We start from the raw sequence: 16,762 nt of genomic DNA on the forward strand, positions 1-16,762 counted from the left end.
AAAACATGTAGATCCTGTCAATGAGCCATTATTTTGTTAGTTAGTTGGAATTAGGGCTGGGCGTTTAAGCCCGAAAACCCGCAAACCCGGACCGGCCTGTCAAAGCCCGACCCGTTCGGGCCGGGCCCTATTTTTTTTTAAGCAAAACGGTTCGGGCCGGGCCTTCAATTTCAAAGTTACGGTTCGGGCCGGGCCTTCACTTTCAAAGTTGAAAAAACCCGTCAGGCCCGTTTTAGTTAAAATAGACAGATGTCCATATATTATTGGTCAAATATAGGGCTCAAAATCTTACCATAGTATCAGACGCACTGAAATATATTCCTCACTAAAATACCTAAGCTCCTAAACGACTAATCAGTCTCAGCAGCCTTCATTTCTTCAATTCTTCCCAAACCCGATCTGAACCTAGAGACTTAGAGAGGCCGCCTCCTTCGGTCCTTCTTCCCAAACCCTATCTGAACCGAGAGAGGCCGCCATATCCGCCAACGCCGAGACTGCTCTCTCCCTCACTTCACCTGCACCGCGAGACGCCGAGACTGCTCTCTCTCTCTTCACATCACGCTGTGAGTTTCTTTCTCTTTGTTCAGTTTCTTTCTCTTTCTCTTTGTATCTCTGTATCTCTCTCCCCCTTTCAATCTCTCTGTGTTCTTACTGTGTTTTCGTTTGTCAAGTTTTAAATTTGTTATTGATTTGCAGGCGGTTCGCTGGGTTTGTGTTTGGTGCCAAGGGGACTGTGATTCAGTCTGTGGAGTATTTCTGCTGTGATCCCAATCTAATTTTGCAAGTATCAAATTGGGTTTTAATCGGTTAGGTATCCAATCGAGCTCCTCTTTCCGTTAAGATTTAAGAAAGAAAGAGACTGCTCTGGGCCATCGACCACTTAAGGTACTCCAATCACTTCCTCAATTATTGTTTTTGTGAAATTGAAGGACTGGGTTTCAGTTTAATTGTCAAGGGAAGGTAGTTTGTGCATTGAAGGCTTGAATTAGAGGGTTCTGTGGTCAATTTGTGGGGTAGTTTGGATTTGAAGTGATTTTAGGGTTTTTAATTGAGTAATTGGTGAGCAAACGATTGGATTATGAGAATTTGACTTCTTTGGAGCTATATGTATAAACTTTATTTTGCTGAAATTGCAGGTGGTGCTTAGGATTTGAGTTTGGGGTTCCATATATGTCAAGAGTAAACAAGGAGCTCAGCGTTTAGATTTCGATTTTATAAAGGCTCAGTTTTTGTTTCTTACTCAATGTTAGATATCTACATTTCAATTCGAAGAAACCCAGTTGACATATTCATAAGTTTAATTAACCCCAAAATCATTTAGACAGGCCATAAACTCTGCATTTGAATAGTCTTGGTGGAATTGGATATGGTTTCTTTGCTCGCCCTTCTTGCTAGTTTCTATCTGTGACTTATAATGTTCAATATATGGCTCACCAAGTCTCTATTTGAATTAGGAAATCAAAATGTGTGAATTGTGAACAAATGTATGACGAAGTTGACTACAAATCATTACTTGTAAAAATTGTCTTTTTTATTTTTATTGTTATTTTTAAACTTGATCAGCTACTGGATTTAATAATCATGTATTGATGTAGTTTGCTAAAACTCTCTGTTTTATTGGAGCATAAAGACTTGCAAGTTCAAGACTGTGGTCATCTCTGTGTTTTTTTACTTTTTATATGGGTTTTGGTTGCAGCTGGTGTTTGTGCGGCAATTGGGCAGCTGTCCAAGCCTTTAACTAATGTAATTCTGTATGGGAAAGAGTTTGAAACCGCTGGCGGCTTCCCTTCCACTCATTCCTCTGTAAGCTAGAAGAATCATTTCGACGTTGGGTTTAAACGGCGACTAGCTGCTGTGGAAGGAAGCTGTATTTTAATTAGGACTTTCTATTTCATTGCATATTTGTACTTGAATTTGGACTTCGTATTTAAATTTGGACACTTTGTATTTCAATTGTACCTTTAATTGTTCTTGATGAGTACTTGAATTTGGATATTATGTATTCTGGATATTCGAATTTGCAGCTTGAACTTTGGATCTTGATATTGTGTTTTGATTCAAATCTTCACCAGGTTGTGATATGAATGAAATTTGGATATATAGCAAAGTAGATATAAAAATAGTAAAATACAGGTTTTTGGGCCCGAAAGCCCGCAAGCCCGGCCCGAAATGAAACGGGCCGGTCCCGGGCCGGTCCTTGTTTGTGTCAAAACGGGCCGGTCCGGGGCCCAATGAAAAACGGGCCGGTCCCGGGCCCAGTGAAATTATTGTTGGACCCGACCCGTGCCCAGCCCTAGTTGGAATAAAGTTATGAGTTCATTTCTCATCAGCATCATAAAATGTGCAGAGTGAAGCCTAAAAAAAGAAAATGAGAAACATATAATACCTTTTGACAAAAAAAATTGCATTATGACGGAAAGGCCCTTACTTTCATATTAAAAGAAACAAAATTAATTCTTTGTGGAATAATCTAATTTGACACATTCGCCAAAAAAAAAAAAAAATCTAATTTGACACTAGAGAATCTAATATGAAAGTATGGAACGGCTGGTCACATACTTCTCTTTTTGTCATCAAATGTCATCAAAAAAATAAAATAAAGGAAGGTCAAAGAAAAAAAAGTGAAAAGAAAACAAAATATTCTCAATCAGTTTGTTCCTATCTGGTCACAACTCACAACCAGAGTCATTTACAACGTCCACAAAAGCTTAACCAAAACACAAAAAAACAAAAACAGGATAATCTCTCACTTATTAAACTTAAACTAACCCCCAACCCATTCCGACCTGGGGCCCACCATGAGTTGCTGACATGGCAGCTCATCTTGAAAAAGTTTGACCTCAACAGAAAAAGAGATTTAAAGTTTAAACTGATTGAGGGGCGGATTAGTAATTTACCTAAAAATTTCGTCGTTTTTGCGGTTACATTTTTTTTTTTTTGAAAACTTGTTAAATGAACAAAAAGAGAAAAACCTAAAAACGTTTTGAGTCAAATAACTCATCGGATCAAAAATTTGAAAAAAACAAAAACAGTTCGTTTTCGTTTATTTATTCAATTCAAATTTCGGTTATATATATATATATATATATATATATATTTTTTGTTCCCTATATATCCGATTCTAGAAGGTTTTTATTCCAACACCCAGAAAACCACACTCCCCCAAATTTCCGAAATTTCAAACCGCCAGCCATCTTCACAGATCATCCTCCTCCTCCTCACCTCTCTCTCTCTCTCTCTCTCTCTCTCTCTCTCACCATTTTCAATTTCTCCTCTTTCAATCAATTTTGCTGTTCCATCAGAGCCAGCCAACGTGGAATTTCAATCTGGGAGAGTGGAGGTGGTGGGTTTCCGTTTTTGATTTTTTTGGGTTTTTAGGGGGGGGGGGAGAGGGGTGTAATGCGATGAACGCCCAAAAGTTCCAAATCTTCGACTCTGTTCCCGCCTAGCTAGTCTTCGCAAACCATGGCAAAGCGCGTCTACCAAGTCTGGAAAGGAAGTAATGTAAGCCTCTGTTTTTCTCTCTTAGGGCTCAAATTTGGATCTTATACTGGAATTTCATTTGGATATTAGTGGGGTTTTGTGGATTTAAGTGGTTTTGTTTAGGGTACAGTGGGGAATTGGGTGAAATTAGGTTTTTTTTTTTTTTTGAAGTTTACGTTGAGTTTCTGCTTGGTTGGATATTGTGGATTACAAGGAAGTTTTGAACTTTGGGGAAGTTCATGGAGTTTGAGTGGTATTGGTTTCTGGGTCTGTTTGTTTGTTTGTTTCTTGGCTGCTTACACTCTTATGGGCATGGTTTGTTTGTTTCCTGTGGTTAGTTTTATGCTTTTGTAACTGTTGGGTGCTGAGGAAATGGAGGGAAGCAGTAGAAAAAGGAAATGTGGAGTCTTTGCGGATTGAATAGTTGGCTTAGGCTTAATGGGGTTCAGTACTGTGTTGTCTGGAGTTCTAAGTACTAAACTTTTGTGTTTGCAATGTGGGATGATGGGTGAAGGCTTGCGTGTGGGTGTGCGTGAGGACTTTATGATGAAGCGTGAGAGTGATGTGATGGGTTATCAGAATTGTGTCTTTCATCTTCTGATGATCAAATCTTGTGGGGGTAGATTGTGTTGTGCAGCATATTTTTGTTATGGAGTGTTTCCAATGTGAAGTAGGTTAGAATTTGGCCGAGTGTGAAGTGGTTCTTTCAAGATTCATATTTAAGTAGTGAGAATGATGTAACTGCATAAATTGATGGAGTATGCGGTCATAGGCAATTGGATACCAAAAGCAAGACCTAGACTGCTTTACATGGCTGAGAATACATGGTCTGATGTAGTTGGAGAGAGCTGTGTTAAGGCTTAGGGTACAATGGATAAGTTTTGGTTATCTTGTATGCATTTAGGTACCTGATAATTTTGTAAGACTTTTGCTGGCCAGCTATCCATTCAGACTTCTGTTAGTTTGTTATTGCTCTAAATTGTGTAATGTGTTTTATTATCCTAGTTTATGATCATATATGCATATATATCACTTCTCGAAATAACTGTTGCATTGTATTGTTGGTAGTGAATATGCTAACAAATTAAAATATAGAACCTTCTAGCATGGCTTGACCAACCCTTAGGTTAGCTATTTTTTAGAGTATATATCCCACATCCGGTATTGAAGCCTTGTGTCACAATATACAAGTTATTAGGCCGCTCCACCCATTTCAAGTTGGTTTTGTGTAGTCTGGCATCACCATATTTAAGATCTCAGGCTCCTCCATCCATTGCCAGATGGTTTTGGGTTGGATGCCTTGACTTCAACAGTTACTTTCATTAATGGAGTGATAAAGCTTTGAGGTTAAACATACATTTCTTTGGTTCTTTTCAGAGAAGAAAGGAACTTGGCTTACGTACACATTCTAATTTAGCTAGTCAAAGAGCAGAGGCTAGAATCCCTTATTTTATTTCTAAATATTTTCTTTTAGTTGAAGTGACCTGCTATTTGATATCATATTCAGTGTCATATGGTAACTCTTTCAAATCTAACGCATTGGGTGGCTAACTTGAACAAACATTTTTCAGTTTCACAACTTTGGTATTTGTTATTAGATATTAGAACTATATTTTGGTGGAAAAAACACCGAGGATTATGATTCAGACAGTCAGGTCTAATTATTGGTCATTTGTAGTGTTTTTTTTTTTTTTTGTGGGTGAACTTTCTTTTGAATAAATATGACAGTAGAAATGAGTTTAAAATGTTTGAGCTTTTGCACCACTCGCATACCCTTCTACTGGACTTACTTGCAAAAAGATGGGTGCTTTTCTCTGGCAGTAGTTTTTGGTGTTCTACTATGTTGATGAGGGTATTTGTAATATTCATGTGATTTGCCATGATCGCATGAAGTTATTTATAAATTAGTGCTGGATACTAGGCAGTGCTTTTTGGTATGGACCGAGTGATTCTATTCTAAGAGTAAAAAGAGAGAAAGGAGAGACAAGTGGGAGACGTTTTTATCAAAACAAAATAAATAAAGAACCATTATGGTAAGGCGTTACATGGGAAACCTAAAATAAGAAAATTCAAATGGTGGCTATCCTTCCTACCTACGGACGTGATATGGTAGCTTTTAGATTTAGGAAACTCGTGCTTTGGGTTTAAGAAGAAGTATAATTGAGGCCTGGTAGAATGAATGAGGGTTCTTATGAATGGATCTAATGGGCCAAAGGGGCTGAGTTTTAAAATTATGGTTAAAGAACCATTATGGTAAGGTGTTACATGGAAAACCTAAAATAAGAAAATACAAATGGTGGCTATCCTTCCTGCCTACGGACGTGATATGGTAGCTTTTAGGGTATTTGTAATATGCATGTGATTTGCCATGATCACATGAAGTTATTTAGAATTTTGGTGCTGGATACTAGGCAGTGCTCTTATGGTATATGCCGAGTGATTCTATTCTAAGAGTAAAAAGAGAGAAAGGAGATACAAGTGGGAGGCGTTGTAATTGAAACAAAATAAATAAAGAACCATTATGGTAAGGCGTTACATGGGAAACCTGAAATAAGAAAAACAAATGGTGGCTATCCTTCCTACCTATGGACGTGATATGGTAGCTTTTAGATTTAGGAAACTCTTGCTTTGGGTTTAAGAAGAAGTATATTTGAGGTCTCGTAGAATGAATGAGGGTTCTTATGAATGGATCTAATGGGGCCAAAGGGCTGAGTTTCAAAATTATGGTTAAAGAACCATTATGGTAAGGTGTTACATGGGAAACCTAAAATAAGAAAATACAAATGGTGGCTACCCTTCCTGCCTACGGACGTGATATGGTAGCTTTTAGATATAGGAAACTCATGCTTTGGAAGAAGAAGTATATTTGAGGCCTGGTAGAATGTATGAGGGTTCTTATGAATAGATCTAATGGGGCCAAAGGGGCTGAGTTTTAAATATATGGTTATTGGAGAAAGGCAGAATGATGGTTGTTAAGCTTTGAGGGTGCTGACAGTAGTTGGAAATGAGGCATGGTTGAGTGGAGCTGTGGTCCTCAAAGAGACCACATTTTGTTATTGTGTGTGACAATGCTTGCGGTACAAGATTGGGATGGCTTTTGGGAGGATGGGTAGAGGCGCCATCGTTTGTTTTTTCTTCTTTTTCGATTGTAATGTCCATATTGACATATGGTTTAAACTGCAAAAGTGGTTAAGAGCAAATAATTGTGTCGGTGAATGGGCATTTGACAATTTGACGATTTGTAATACTTGCTATGACAATAAACTCTCATCTGCTTTCTGATTTGCGCACTTTTGATTTATGATAGATCCCAATGTTTCAGTAACTTTTGTTATTTTACAAGCTAAATCTACTCGGTGTATGACTGATTTTGGTTGAGTTGTCTGGTTGAAAGACCCATGTGTAGAAGTGCATTGTAACCAATAGTTTTACTTGTGCTTGAATGTGTTGACGGGCTTCTTAGTTTACATATTTATGATGTGGTATAACTGACTTCAGCTGTGCAAAAATACAGTGTTTTTATTTCTAATATAGCTTGATGGTTTGCATTTGAATGATATGATAAAACAAATTGTACAGAGGTCTGCTTGACACAACGAGCTTGGATATATCCTGAATTTTTCTACTGTAGTTGTTGAAGTCTAACTTCATTATAGATATATGATTATCTTTCTCTTTTGTGATGTTGATTTTATATTTACCTTCCTTCCTATCTGTCCTTTGCAGAAGTTCATCCTTGGCGGAAGGTTGATATTTGGGCCAGATGCCAGGTCACTGCTTGTCACATTGCTGTTGATCATTGCTCCAGTTATCATCTTTTGTGTATTTGTCGCGTGGCATCTTCGGCATGAATTTCCATCGTATAATGCAGGATACGCCATTCTGGTGGTAGCGATTGTATTTACTATATACGTATGTCCCCTTGGCCTTTATAATTATTTGGAGTCACCTTTATGATGTCTTATAATTTCAAATATAAACAGTAAAAGATCATGTGCTTGACAAGTCCACCATTTGTAAAATGTTAAGCGCCTTGCAGTAGAATGTTAGACTGTTTGTGGAGTATCTCTGTGTTGTCTTCCATTTGTCCGTAAATAGTTCTCCGAAATTTCAATTGGAATCTTGTATTGAGCACTATTAGTGAATATGTGGTATGTGATAGTTGGTGTTGTAGTGGTGTGTAAAGTTCATGTCAGGTGATCGTTTTTCATTGTTATAGCTTTTTTATATTCAAAACTGTATCGAACAAATAAGTTTTTATTTTTTTATTTTATTTTATAGGAAATTATGAATACTATCTATGCCCTGTTTGACTTTCTTATAAAGGACACTCAGTTTGTACAAAATAATTCATATCCTGCTAGTTAAGGCCATGCTAGATGAATTCTTCTTTCTCCATTGATTATAAGGCATTGGTTCAAAGTCATAATTTTTGTAATGTAATTTATTATAATTGAAGTTGGGACTAAGCATTCCCTTTCTGACTATGGTTTCATCAGCCTTTGAACTGTGTAATCAATTTTTGTGTCTTTTTATTTTTTATATGGTTTTTGATTAGCTTTCTTATTCATATTGTATCTGTTTTCTGAGTGTTTGTTTTCACTGCTGTTCTTTCTTTACCGTTCTCCTAGATTTTGGCATAAATTAATTCTTTAGTTGATCTTGATAGGTGTTGGTGCTTCTTTTTCTTACTTCAGCCCGGGACCCTGGGATTATTCCACGAAATTCACATCCACCCGAGGAAGATTTCCGGTATGACTCTTCTGTGTCTATTGATGTTGCTGGAAGACCAGGGGGTGGTAATGTCGGTGGAAGACAAACTCCAAGCCTTCAATTCCCTAGAACTAAAGAAGTGATGGTCAATGGGCATCCTGTAAAAGTGAAGTATTGTGACACTTGTATGCTATATCGGCCTCCTCGTTGTTCCCATTGTTCTATCTGCAACAATTGTGTGGAGCGCTTTGATCACCACTGCCCTTGGGTGGGGCAATGCATTGGCCAGGTACCTAAACTTGCAATATTCTGGTTGTGTGATTTGTATTACCCATTAGTACTGTTCTGGAATTTCAGAATAATTATTGTATTCTTGTTTGTGCTTATTCTTGCTTCCTCTCTTAAGTAGGCATTTGTATTAGAAATCTAAGTTTGTACTAGAAATCTAATTTCCTGGTATGTATTGGCCAGGTACCTAAACTTGCAATATTTTGGTTGTGTGATTTGTATTACCCATTAGTACTGCTCTGGAATTTCAGAATAATTCATTGTATTCTTGTTTATGCTTATTCTTGCTTCCTCTCTTAAGTAGGCATTTGTATTAGAAATCTAAGTTTGAACTAGAAATCTAATTTCCTGGTATGTATGCAGTGCAACTATCGTTACTTCTTTATGTTCGTCTCTTCCGCAACTCTTCTCTGCACATACGTGTTCTCAATATCCGCTCTATACATCAAGGTTTTGATGGATGATCATAATGGGACAGTTTGGAAGGCAATGAAAGAATCTCCTGTGTCAGTGATACTAATGGCCTATTGTTTCATTTCTCTTTGGTTTGTTGGTGGACTAACTGGCTTCCATCTGTACCTTATAGGTACCAATCAGGTCAGACATCTTCTTGGTATATTTGTTGGTTTAGCATGAATTGCTTTCTATATTACTCTAGTTGGATTTGTTTCATGACTTTCATCATATGTGAGAAAGGGTGGGACTTCAGATCTAGTTCTAGTAAAATGGTAAATGAAATATCAGGGCCTTGACCGAAGTGGTAGTACTAATTCCTTAAGTGTCTCGCATGCTCTTGATGAAATTGACAAGGATAGAATTTGTTATCACATAATTATTGTTTAAGTAACTACACATGTTACTGCACTTACCAGTAGTGAGGACAGATAGTTGGAGTACATACCATCTGATGGATCAGAAAAAGACACTAGCATTATTTGTCTTTTCCTTTCTGTTGTTTCTTTGGCGTTGCTATGTGGATGTTGAGGTGTTAGATTTTAGTCTTTGTGTGATGGTTCGTGTGATTGCAAGCATGCAAAAGCACACATGTAAGTCTGGGTTGTGCTTTTGGTGGAGGTGCACCCCAGCTTCTTGTACAAATTGTACAACATCCGGAAAACAAATCACTCCCTTCATCTAAACAGGTCAAGTTTTAGTGTATTATTCAGATAGCTAAATAATACCATTCTACTAAAAAGTGTAGGCATTTTGGATATGATTGAAGTTATGTAAAGCAGGCCTGCAGTGAATTTATGGTGTGTTTGGTGGAGGTTCTCCATATCTCCTGCAAATTGTATGACACCCAGAGAACAAATCCACTCCCTTGTTATGCAATGCAAATGTACAGTTCAGTTTGACTAAATGCAATATGTACTAAATGTGATAGCTACATAATACCTTTCCACAAAGTGTGCGCATTTTAGCGAATAACATGGATTTGTGCTTGGTTGATATCACTCCATGTGGGGGCAATGGCTGAAGGTATTTGCTTCCCCCACTCGAATCTCGTAAACGTGTAGAAAATGAACAGGACAGTCAGGAACCTGGCAATACCATTTACTTATGGGGCGTCTATGGTTACTTTAAGTAGCTATCTTAGGTGTGAAAAGTATAATGAGCCCTTGGTTAACAATTTTAATAGTTCAATTTGACCCTTTTCCTTGGTATACGGTATACCACTCATTTTGACACTAATAATGGCATTTTATATTTTTTTTTGCAGACTACATATGAAAACTTCAGGTACAGAGCGGACAACAGGATGAATGTTTACAACCGTGGTTGTGTAAATAACTTTCTTGAAGTTTTTTGCACAGAAGTAAAACCCTCACGAAATAACTTCCGGGCTTTTGTTGAAGAGGAGGTGCAAAGGCCTCCCCCTTTGCCTACCGCACGGGAAGCGGAACCAGATGATTCGGGTGGGGATCCACGTTCAAAGGTAGAGGATGATTTGGATATTGGTGAAGATCTGTTGAAGATCTCACAGCGTCGCAATATTGAAGAGATTGACGAGGACATACGCAGTAGAGGGAGCAATGGACCGCATAATGCCTTGGAGGCAGACTCTGTTCTGGGTTCAGATCACCGCGCTCCCACCATTCGAGCTGATGCTCGACACTCGAGTTGGGGAAGGAGGAGTGGGAGCTGGGAAATTGCACCAGACGTCCTTCCTAATGAAAATGTCACTGAAAGTAGAAGTCATGTCAATCCAAACGATGCATGTCAATGATGAGTAGTTTGTGTAATTGATCTTTGAGATGGCATGCATTAGGTGATCTGTGAGTATTGGATGTTCATTTCCAGGGTTGGGGTTGAGAAGGAAAATGCCATTGACCAGAGATTTAAAATTATGTCAAGGGAGTTGAATGTATTCCCTTTAGGTGTAAAACGCAAATTACTCTATTTTTTGTTGTTGTGAGATGCTTGTTTCCATTTATTTCCTATAGAATAGGAAGGTGTGCTTGTAATTGTTTTGGGAATGAAGGAAGGGGATAGTGTCGTGGCCATTTTTCATATAATATTCTTCGTTTTCACCCACTTCATTGTATACGCCTGCGTTACCCGTTGATGCTGATTCTCTGTTTGTCTAAGATCAGGCCCGCTCACCTGCGGGACGAAAATAAAGGGACAAAACGGGACAAAACCATCCCAGCCGTTGGATCTTAATTCAGTTGATCAAACGGACAAAACGGCAAACCATTAAAACAAATTTTTTTTTAACCTATTATCCAATCCCGTTTAGTCTCATGGTCAGTTACTTGGTCAGTGACATGGTCAATTACATGGTCAGTTACGTGACCAGTTACTTGGTCAGTGACATGGGCAGTTACTTGGTCAGTTACATGGGCAGTTACTTGGTCAGTTACATGGTCAGTTACGTGACCAGTTACTTGGTCAGTGACATGGGCAGTTACTTGGTCAGTGACATGGGCAGTGACATGGTCAGTTACGTGACCAGTTAGGGTTGTAAGTTCATGTGTATGAGCCTCCTCGAAGTCACTTACACACCAATTTTTGCTTGCCTTGTTAAAGACGATGTTCAACCTTGCCTTACAACCCATATGCTTTATTCCGCACCTCCTTTCTTCCATGGTCGATGAATGTTGCTGTCTTGAGTTCTCATAAGTCTCATATGTTTTTCCTTCCTTGGAACATAAAAATTGTTTCCAAGTAATCTCTCCAGTCACCTTACTTCTCTTAGTTGAACCCATTCTCACACTAAGGGGGGTGTATTGTATTTGGATTTGTGTGGAGTTTTTTTAAATGATAGACTTTTTCAAAAGTCCATGGATTCTATAAAAAGTTCATAGACTTTTATTGATTTTTTAAAAACCATTGACTTTTATTGATTTTTAGCACAGATTTTTACTGATTTGTAAAAATCTACAGACTTTATATGAATGACTTATGTAGATTTCACAATACTTATAAAAAAGAAAAACCAAGCTAGTTTATTAGTCAGAGAATAAAATACGATGCCATAGCTATGTTAACTAATCACCATTAGCGTAGGAATCAGAGAAGCTCAAATAATGTCATGAAACAAACATATAAGAAAATAAAGGAAAAACCTCCAAATATAATCAACCAAACCAAAAGATATCCAAAAAAGAGAAGGAAAAAAAAAACACATTGATGAAGTTTCATGCCAAATAAGCAGACGTCTTTGAAATAATGATATGATTTATTCTTCTCCCTCATTTTCACTTTCTTGATTGTCATTGTTTTCATTGTTGGCATTTGGTTGGGCATCTGTCCACATATGAGTAGCAATACTCATTCTCCATTCATTAGCATTCTCTCTTTGCTGATCTTGGGTTTGAAAATCATCCCATTCAAAATTATCTTCGTGATTGTCTATCGGATCGTCTTCTGGTTCAGGAGGAAATTCATCTGAACGACATTCCTGTCGAAGAAAATTGTGCAGTCCTGCACAAGCCAAAACTAGTTCTGCTTGTGTCTTATATAAAAATGGTGGTGCTGATTTGAAGATTGTGAAACGCGACTTAAATATTCCAAATATTCTCTCAATTACGTTCCTCAAGGAAGCATGGCGAAGATTGAATAACTCAATTGCATTGACAGGATGATTTCCTTCACCACCAAAATCTTTGAGGTGATATCGAGTACCTCGAAATGGAGCTAGGAACTGACGTCGATTTGGGAATCCGCAGTCCCCTAAGTAATATTTACCTAATAATAAAAAACATGTGCAATTAGTATGTTATATATATGTTATATGACATAAATTGTAATAAGTACTCTGAATTTTTTTTATGCACGTAAAACTATACCTGGTGGCACTTTGAGTCCATTTCGTCTAGAAATCGCATCATTCAACACTTTTGAATCATGAGCGGAACCCTCCCATCCACTAATCACATATATGAACTGTAAATCAAAGTTACAAGCTGCTAATACATTTTGTGATATCTTCCCATGGCGATTTCGATATCTGCTTACCTCACGTCCAACTACCGTTGCAGGAATATGCGTGCCATCTATAGCTCCGACACAATCCTAAAATAATGAAAAAAGATATCAATAGCTGAAAAGAAAAAATGAAATAATATCTTCATTACTGTACAATGAAATAAATAATTAACCATCCATAAAAGTTGCATTGCTTACCTTAAAGTAAGGATAGAACCTTGTACTTTCTCTTATGTTAGGTGGTATGGATTCAGGTTTAGCCATAAACTGTGGTGCTATTGTATTCAAGGCCTTCAAGACTTTGTTGAAACTTCTGCTAACAGCAAAATGAGATCGCTCAAATATCAGCCGAGCTTCACTGTATCGATTATTTTGGCCGACAACTAGTAAAAAGGTTGCAAGCATTTCTTCAACACAAATGTGTCTTGTATCCCGTAAAGGTGTTTTCGCTTTTAGGATGCTACATAATTTTCGAAACACGTCAGGATACATTCTATACACATCTCTAAAGATTTGAGGGTCTCTGTCCAATATGTTGTGCATATATATGTATCCACTTGATGTCACTGGTCGACGAGTCAGCGGACGTCTAATATGTTCACCACGTATGCTGAACACAAGTTCGTATAACACATAAATCACTGCTTGTATTGCCATTAATAATATCTTAACAGCCTCGTAAAACTGCTCTTCCTCTTCATCAGCTCCATACATGTCCATTTCAGACATTGCTAATAGAGAAAGCACCTAAACATATTTATAAAAAAAATATATCACTATTCATATTAACATTCATTCAAAAGCAAATCAAAAATCATAAATATTCAAACAAAAAATCAAATTGTAATTCATAACATACCAGTTTAAAATCATTCAAAACAAGCTGCAATTCAAACAAAATAAAATCAAACTCCATAACTTAAAATTAATAATAGAACATAGCCTATTGCTTATTAGGTGTCGCTAGTGGAGATTGACCCACACCTATTGCATTTGTTTATAGGTGATCCAATTATGTCGTTGTTCAGGAGTCATCTTCAAGAAGAAATCTTGCTTTGCTTTAGTATTAAGCAAATCAAGAGCCATAAAGCAAGCCTCATCAGTTAATCCTGGGGTCTCGTTCATAGCATCCAAAAGATCACTCTCTCTTGATTCTCTCTTCTCCATTAAGCCACAAATTTTATCAAAACTTGTGACAATTTTACCAATGCCACTTGATAAGTTTTCTAAAACCTCAGCCTGACTAGTTGCCCCCTTTGAGCCGCTATTATTTTCATAGTCAGTCCTACTCCGTTTTCCTTGAGTCCTGCTATGTGGTGGAGCATCTACATTGGTACATTGGAAGGGTTGTTGTGAAAGAGATGGCGAGTTTTCTTGGTGTGATGACTCATTTTCACTTTGCACGAACATGTTAGTATTTCGATCAAAAACTAATCCATCAATTCCCCAAGGTCCGTTTTCTTCCGCTCCAAATGTAGAGGCATCTGTATCATCACCTAAACTGATTGAGCCCATTCCAGTTGCAGTTCCATTTCCAACTGCAATTTTCAAGTCCTCATAGTCTGGAAAAGTTTCTGACCGAAAGTGCCCATGCGTTGGATGTGACTAGTAGGGAAAAAAAAATACACGTGTCAATATGATGATAACCATTTGAAATAACTATAAATCTAAATTAGAATAAAATGAAAAAGCAATAAGCTCACCTTCAAATAATCTGCCCATACTTCATCATCAGCAGTGAATCTCTTTGTGATCGGATCCCACCCAAATCCAGAACTATGACGCATAAGTTGAGAGTAATTGGTGTATTGTTTCTTAAACCATTTCACTCTACTTTGGTAATGACTAAAACTTATTTCACAACCAAGTTTTTCCTTCAGTTTAGGAAGTAGCTTCGCCTCTACTGTTTGTTTGCTTATCACACCATTAATATCATGCAATCCAAGTTTGGCGCCTTCAACCATAAGTTGAAGCAAAACATTGCTCTCTTCAGCATTCCAAGTTTTGTAATCTTTTCTTTTACCATTCCCTTGTGAATCTCCCATCTATACGATTGAGTAAAAGTAATCATACATGCAACTTTTATCAATCAAAACATTATAATTCAGAACAATATAAACATAAGGGAAGTATAGACTGGAAAAAAAAAAATTAGAAGTCCAAGGTACATGGCTCCACAAAGAAACAAGAAAGATATTAGACCCCAAATGACAACCCTTCTGTTATCAAGACGCACAACTATCAGGTGTGTATATCAATATAAACATGCACCAATATCCTGTTTTCATACTCTCCTAAATTGCTTTCTGACACAACAAAATAATAAAGTAAAGAAGAGTTGCTGGTATCCTTCATCAGCTTGAATCTATTCATATTAAGAGCAATGATTTTGGCTACTAGGGATAAGGAATCATTCTGGTAAGAAGCATTACTTCAAAACGTATGCAAGGTTTTTTTTTTCTTTCTTCTTTTCTTTAAACATGCATTAAGCATACAAAAGGAACCAACTCAGACAATTGGGTGCAGAGACAAAAATAGCAAATTTTGATACATTGTTCATATTGATTATTACCTAGCCAACTTCTCTTTGATTAATTTTTCTTTGTTTCATAATTCATTCAATTACATTTTGATCCACACTTGTTTGTTTTTTATAGCATGCCATACAATATGATTATAAACAGTACTCATAAATTGCACAAATCAGACTCTCATAACCCCAAAACTTGATCACGATCTGTTTCCATGGGAATTTGAAGGAGAAAATAAAAAGAATCTGAATCCTAAAGAAATTGAGGTCCATAAAGATGACAAAACTGAATCAAGGTACCAGACAACTGTCATCATGGCAATTTGCCCAACCAACATGAATCAAAACTCCAGAACAATATTCCTATCTCTCAGCTGACTACAAACTTAGCTGAATTAACTCTTTGAAGATTCAGTGATCCTATTTACTCAACCTACTACTCTGTAATCCCAAAGTAAAATTTCTAACATTAAAGCTCTGCTCAACATACACATAATATTCTCAAAGCATAAAAAAGAGCACTAAAATTTTAGAAAAAGAAAATAAATAACCTGACATAATTTTATCAGCCATTGCCGACTTTAGTGGTGGCCAACATTGGCTTCAAATTGAAGGGTTAAAGCAAAATTTGAATGAAAATTAATAACTCTGTATAGATTCACCCAAAGCTTGAACCAAATTGCACCTCTGACATTACTATCATTTTAAGAAAGTTGACATGAGATTGTCAACATAAGTCCCATCTCAATGCAGGGTAAAATCACACACACTATTAGGTATAGAAAAGAAGTTATGGCATGAAGGAAAAAAAAAAAAAAACCACCCACCGTTTGGCTAATCTACCCGAACTTAAGAGCCACAAGGGCAAAGCAGTAGCAAAAAAAAAGAGAACCATGCCATATAGGACAACAACAAATACAAAAGAAACAGAAAACCTAGCGAGAAAAACAAAGAAGAAGAAACATACGCAGCAAACAAGCGACGACAATAGCAATAACCGCAATAGTATGCAGGACTATGATCGAACCGTAAAAGCATTAGGCATATACATTATTTGGCTTTGTTTTAGGAGTTGATGATAATATTAGGGTTCCAAGCATCACAATTGAAAAAAAAAAAAAAAAATCAAATTCAACAACAACAATGAACATGTTAGGTATTAGAGGTTGATATCACAAAATAATAGAGAAAAGAAAAAAGAAATCATGAAAGAGAGATGATGGAGGACCAACCTTGAACGCGCAGAGAGAAGAACTTTGACAGACTTTTCCACACTCAAAATCTTTGCTCTGGTGGCTGGAAAAATATTGGAATTTG

The 16,762-nt window shown here is 37.1% G+C and overlaps 2 protein-coding genes across 2 annotated transcripts; one reads left to right on the top strand and one right to left on the bottom strand.

Annotated features, from left to right (window-relative positions):
- Positions 1 to 3,126: 3,126 nt before the first annotated feature.
- Positions 3,127 to 11,019, top strand: LOC112172146 (protein S-acyltransferase 8). The gene is made up of 5 exons (XM_024309357.2): positions 3,127 to 3,504; positions 7,210 to 7,395; positions 8,153 to 8,485; positions 8,848 to 9,081; positions 10,205 to 11,019. The coding sequence occupies exons 1-5, from the start codon at positions 3,466 to 3,468 to the stop codon at positions 10,709 to 10,711; spliced, it is 1,299 nt and encodes a 432-aa protein (XP_024165125.1). The 5' UTR covers positions 3,127 to 3,465; the 3' UTR covers positions 10,712 to 11,019.
- Positions 11,020 to 12,166: 1,147 nt separating this feature from the next.
- LOC112169702 (protein ALP1-like) lies at positions 12,167 to 14,242 on the bottom strand. The gene is made up of 5 exons (XM_040508520.1): positions 13,775 to 14,242; positions 13,114 to 13,662; positions 12,946 to 13,002; positions 12,777 to 12,873; positions 12,167 to 12,675 (listed from the first exon to the last, which is right to left on the bottom strand). Exons 1-5 carry the CDS (start codon positions 13,829 to 13,831, stop codon positions 12,167 to 12,169), a joined length of 1,269 nt encoding a protein of 422 aa, XP_040364454.1. The 5' UTR covers positions 13,832 to 14,242.
- Positions 14,243 to 16,762: the final 2,520 nt, after the last annotated feature.

This window comes from Rosa chinensis, chromosome 6 (assembly GCF_002994745.2).
Source record: "Rosa chinensis cultivar Old Blush chromosome 6, RchiOBHm-V2, whole genome shotgun sequence".
NCBI lineage: Eukaryota > Viridiplantae > Streptophyta > Magnoliopsida > Rosales > Rosaceae > Rosa > Rosa chinensis.

What these genes read in the sequence shown, in the direction of transcription:
- LOC112172146 (XM_024309357.2), top strand. Translation starts at nt 3,466, where the DNA reads ATGGCAAAGCGCGTCTACCAAGTCTGGAAAGGAAGTAAT. An exon ending in AAGTCTGGAAAGGAAGTAAT is followed by an intron (nt 3,505 to 7,209) that starts GTAAGCCTCTGT and finishes TGTCCTTTGCAG; the next exon opens with AAGTTCATCCTTGGCGGAAG. An exon ending in TGGGGCAATGCATTGGCCAG is followed by an intron (nt 8,486 to 8,847) that starts GTACCTAAACTT and finishes GTATGTATGCAG; the next exon opens with TGCAACTATCGTTACTTCTT.
- LOC112169702 (XM_040508520.1), bottom strand. Translation starts at nt 13,831, where the DNA reads ATGGAGTTTGATTTTATTTTGTTTGAATTGCAGCTTGTTTTGAATGAT. An exon ending in CAACGGTAGTTGGACGTGAG is followed by an intron (nt 12,874 to 12,945) that starts GTAAGCAGATAT and finishes TTTGATTTACAG; the next exon opens with TTCATATATGTGATTAGTGG. An exon ending in TGGACTCAAAGTGCCACCAG is followed by an intron (nt 12,676 to 12,776) that starts GTATAGTTTTAC and finishes TTTTATTATTAG; the next exon opens with GTAAATATTACTTAGGGGAC.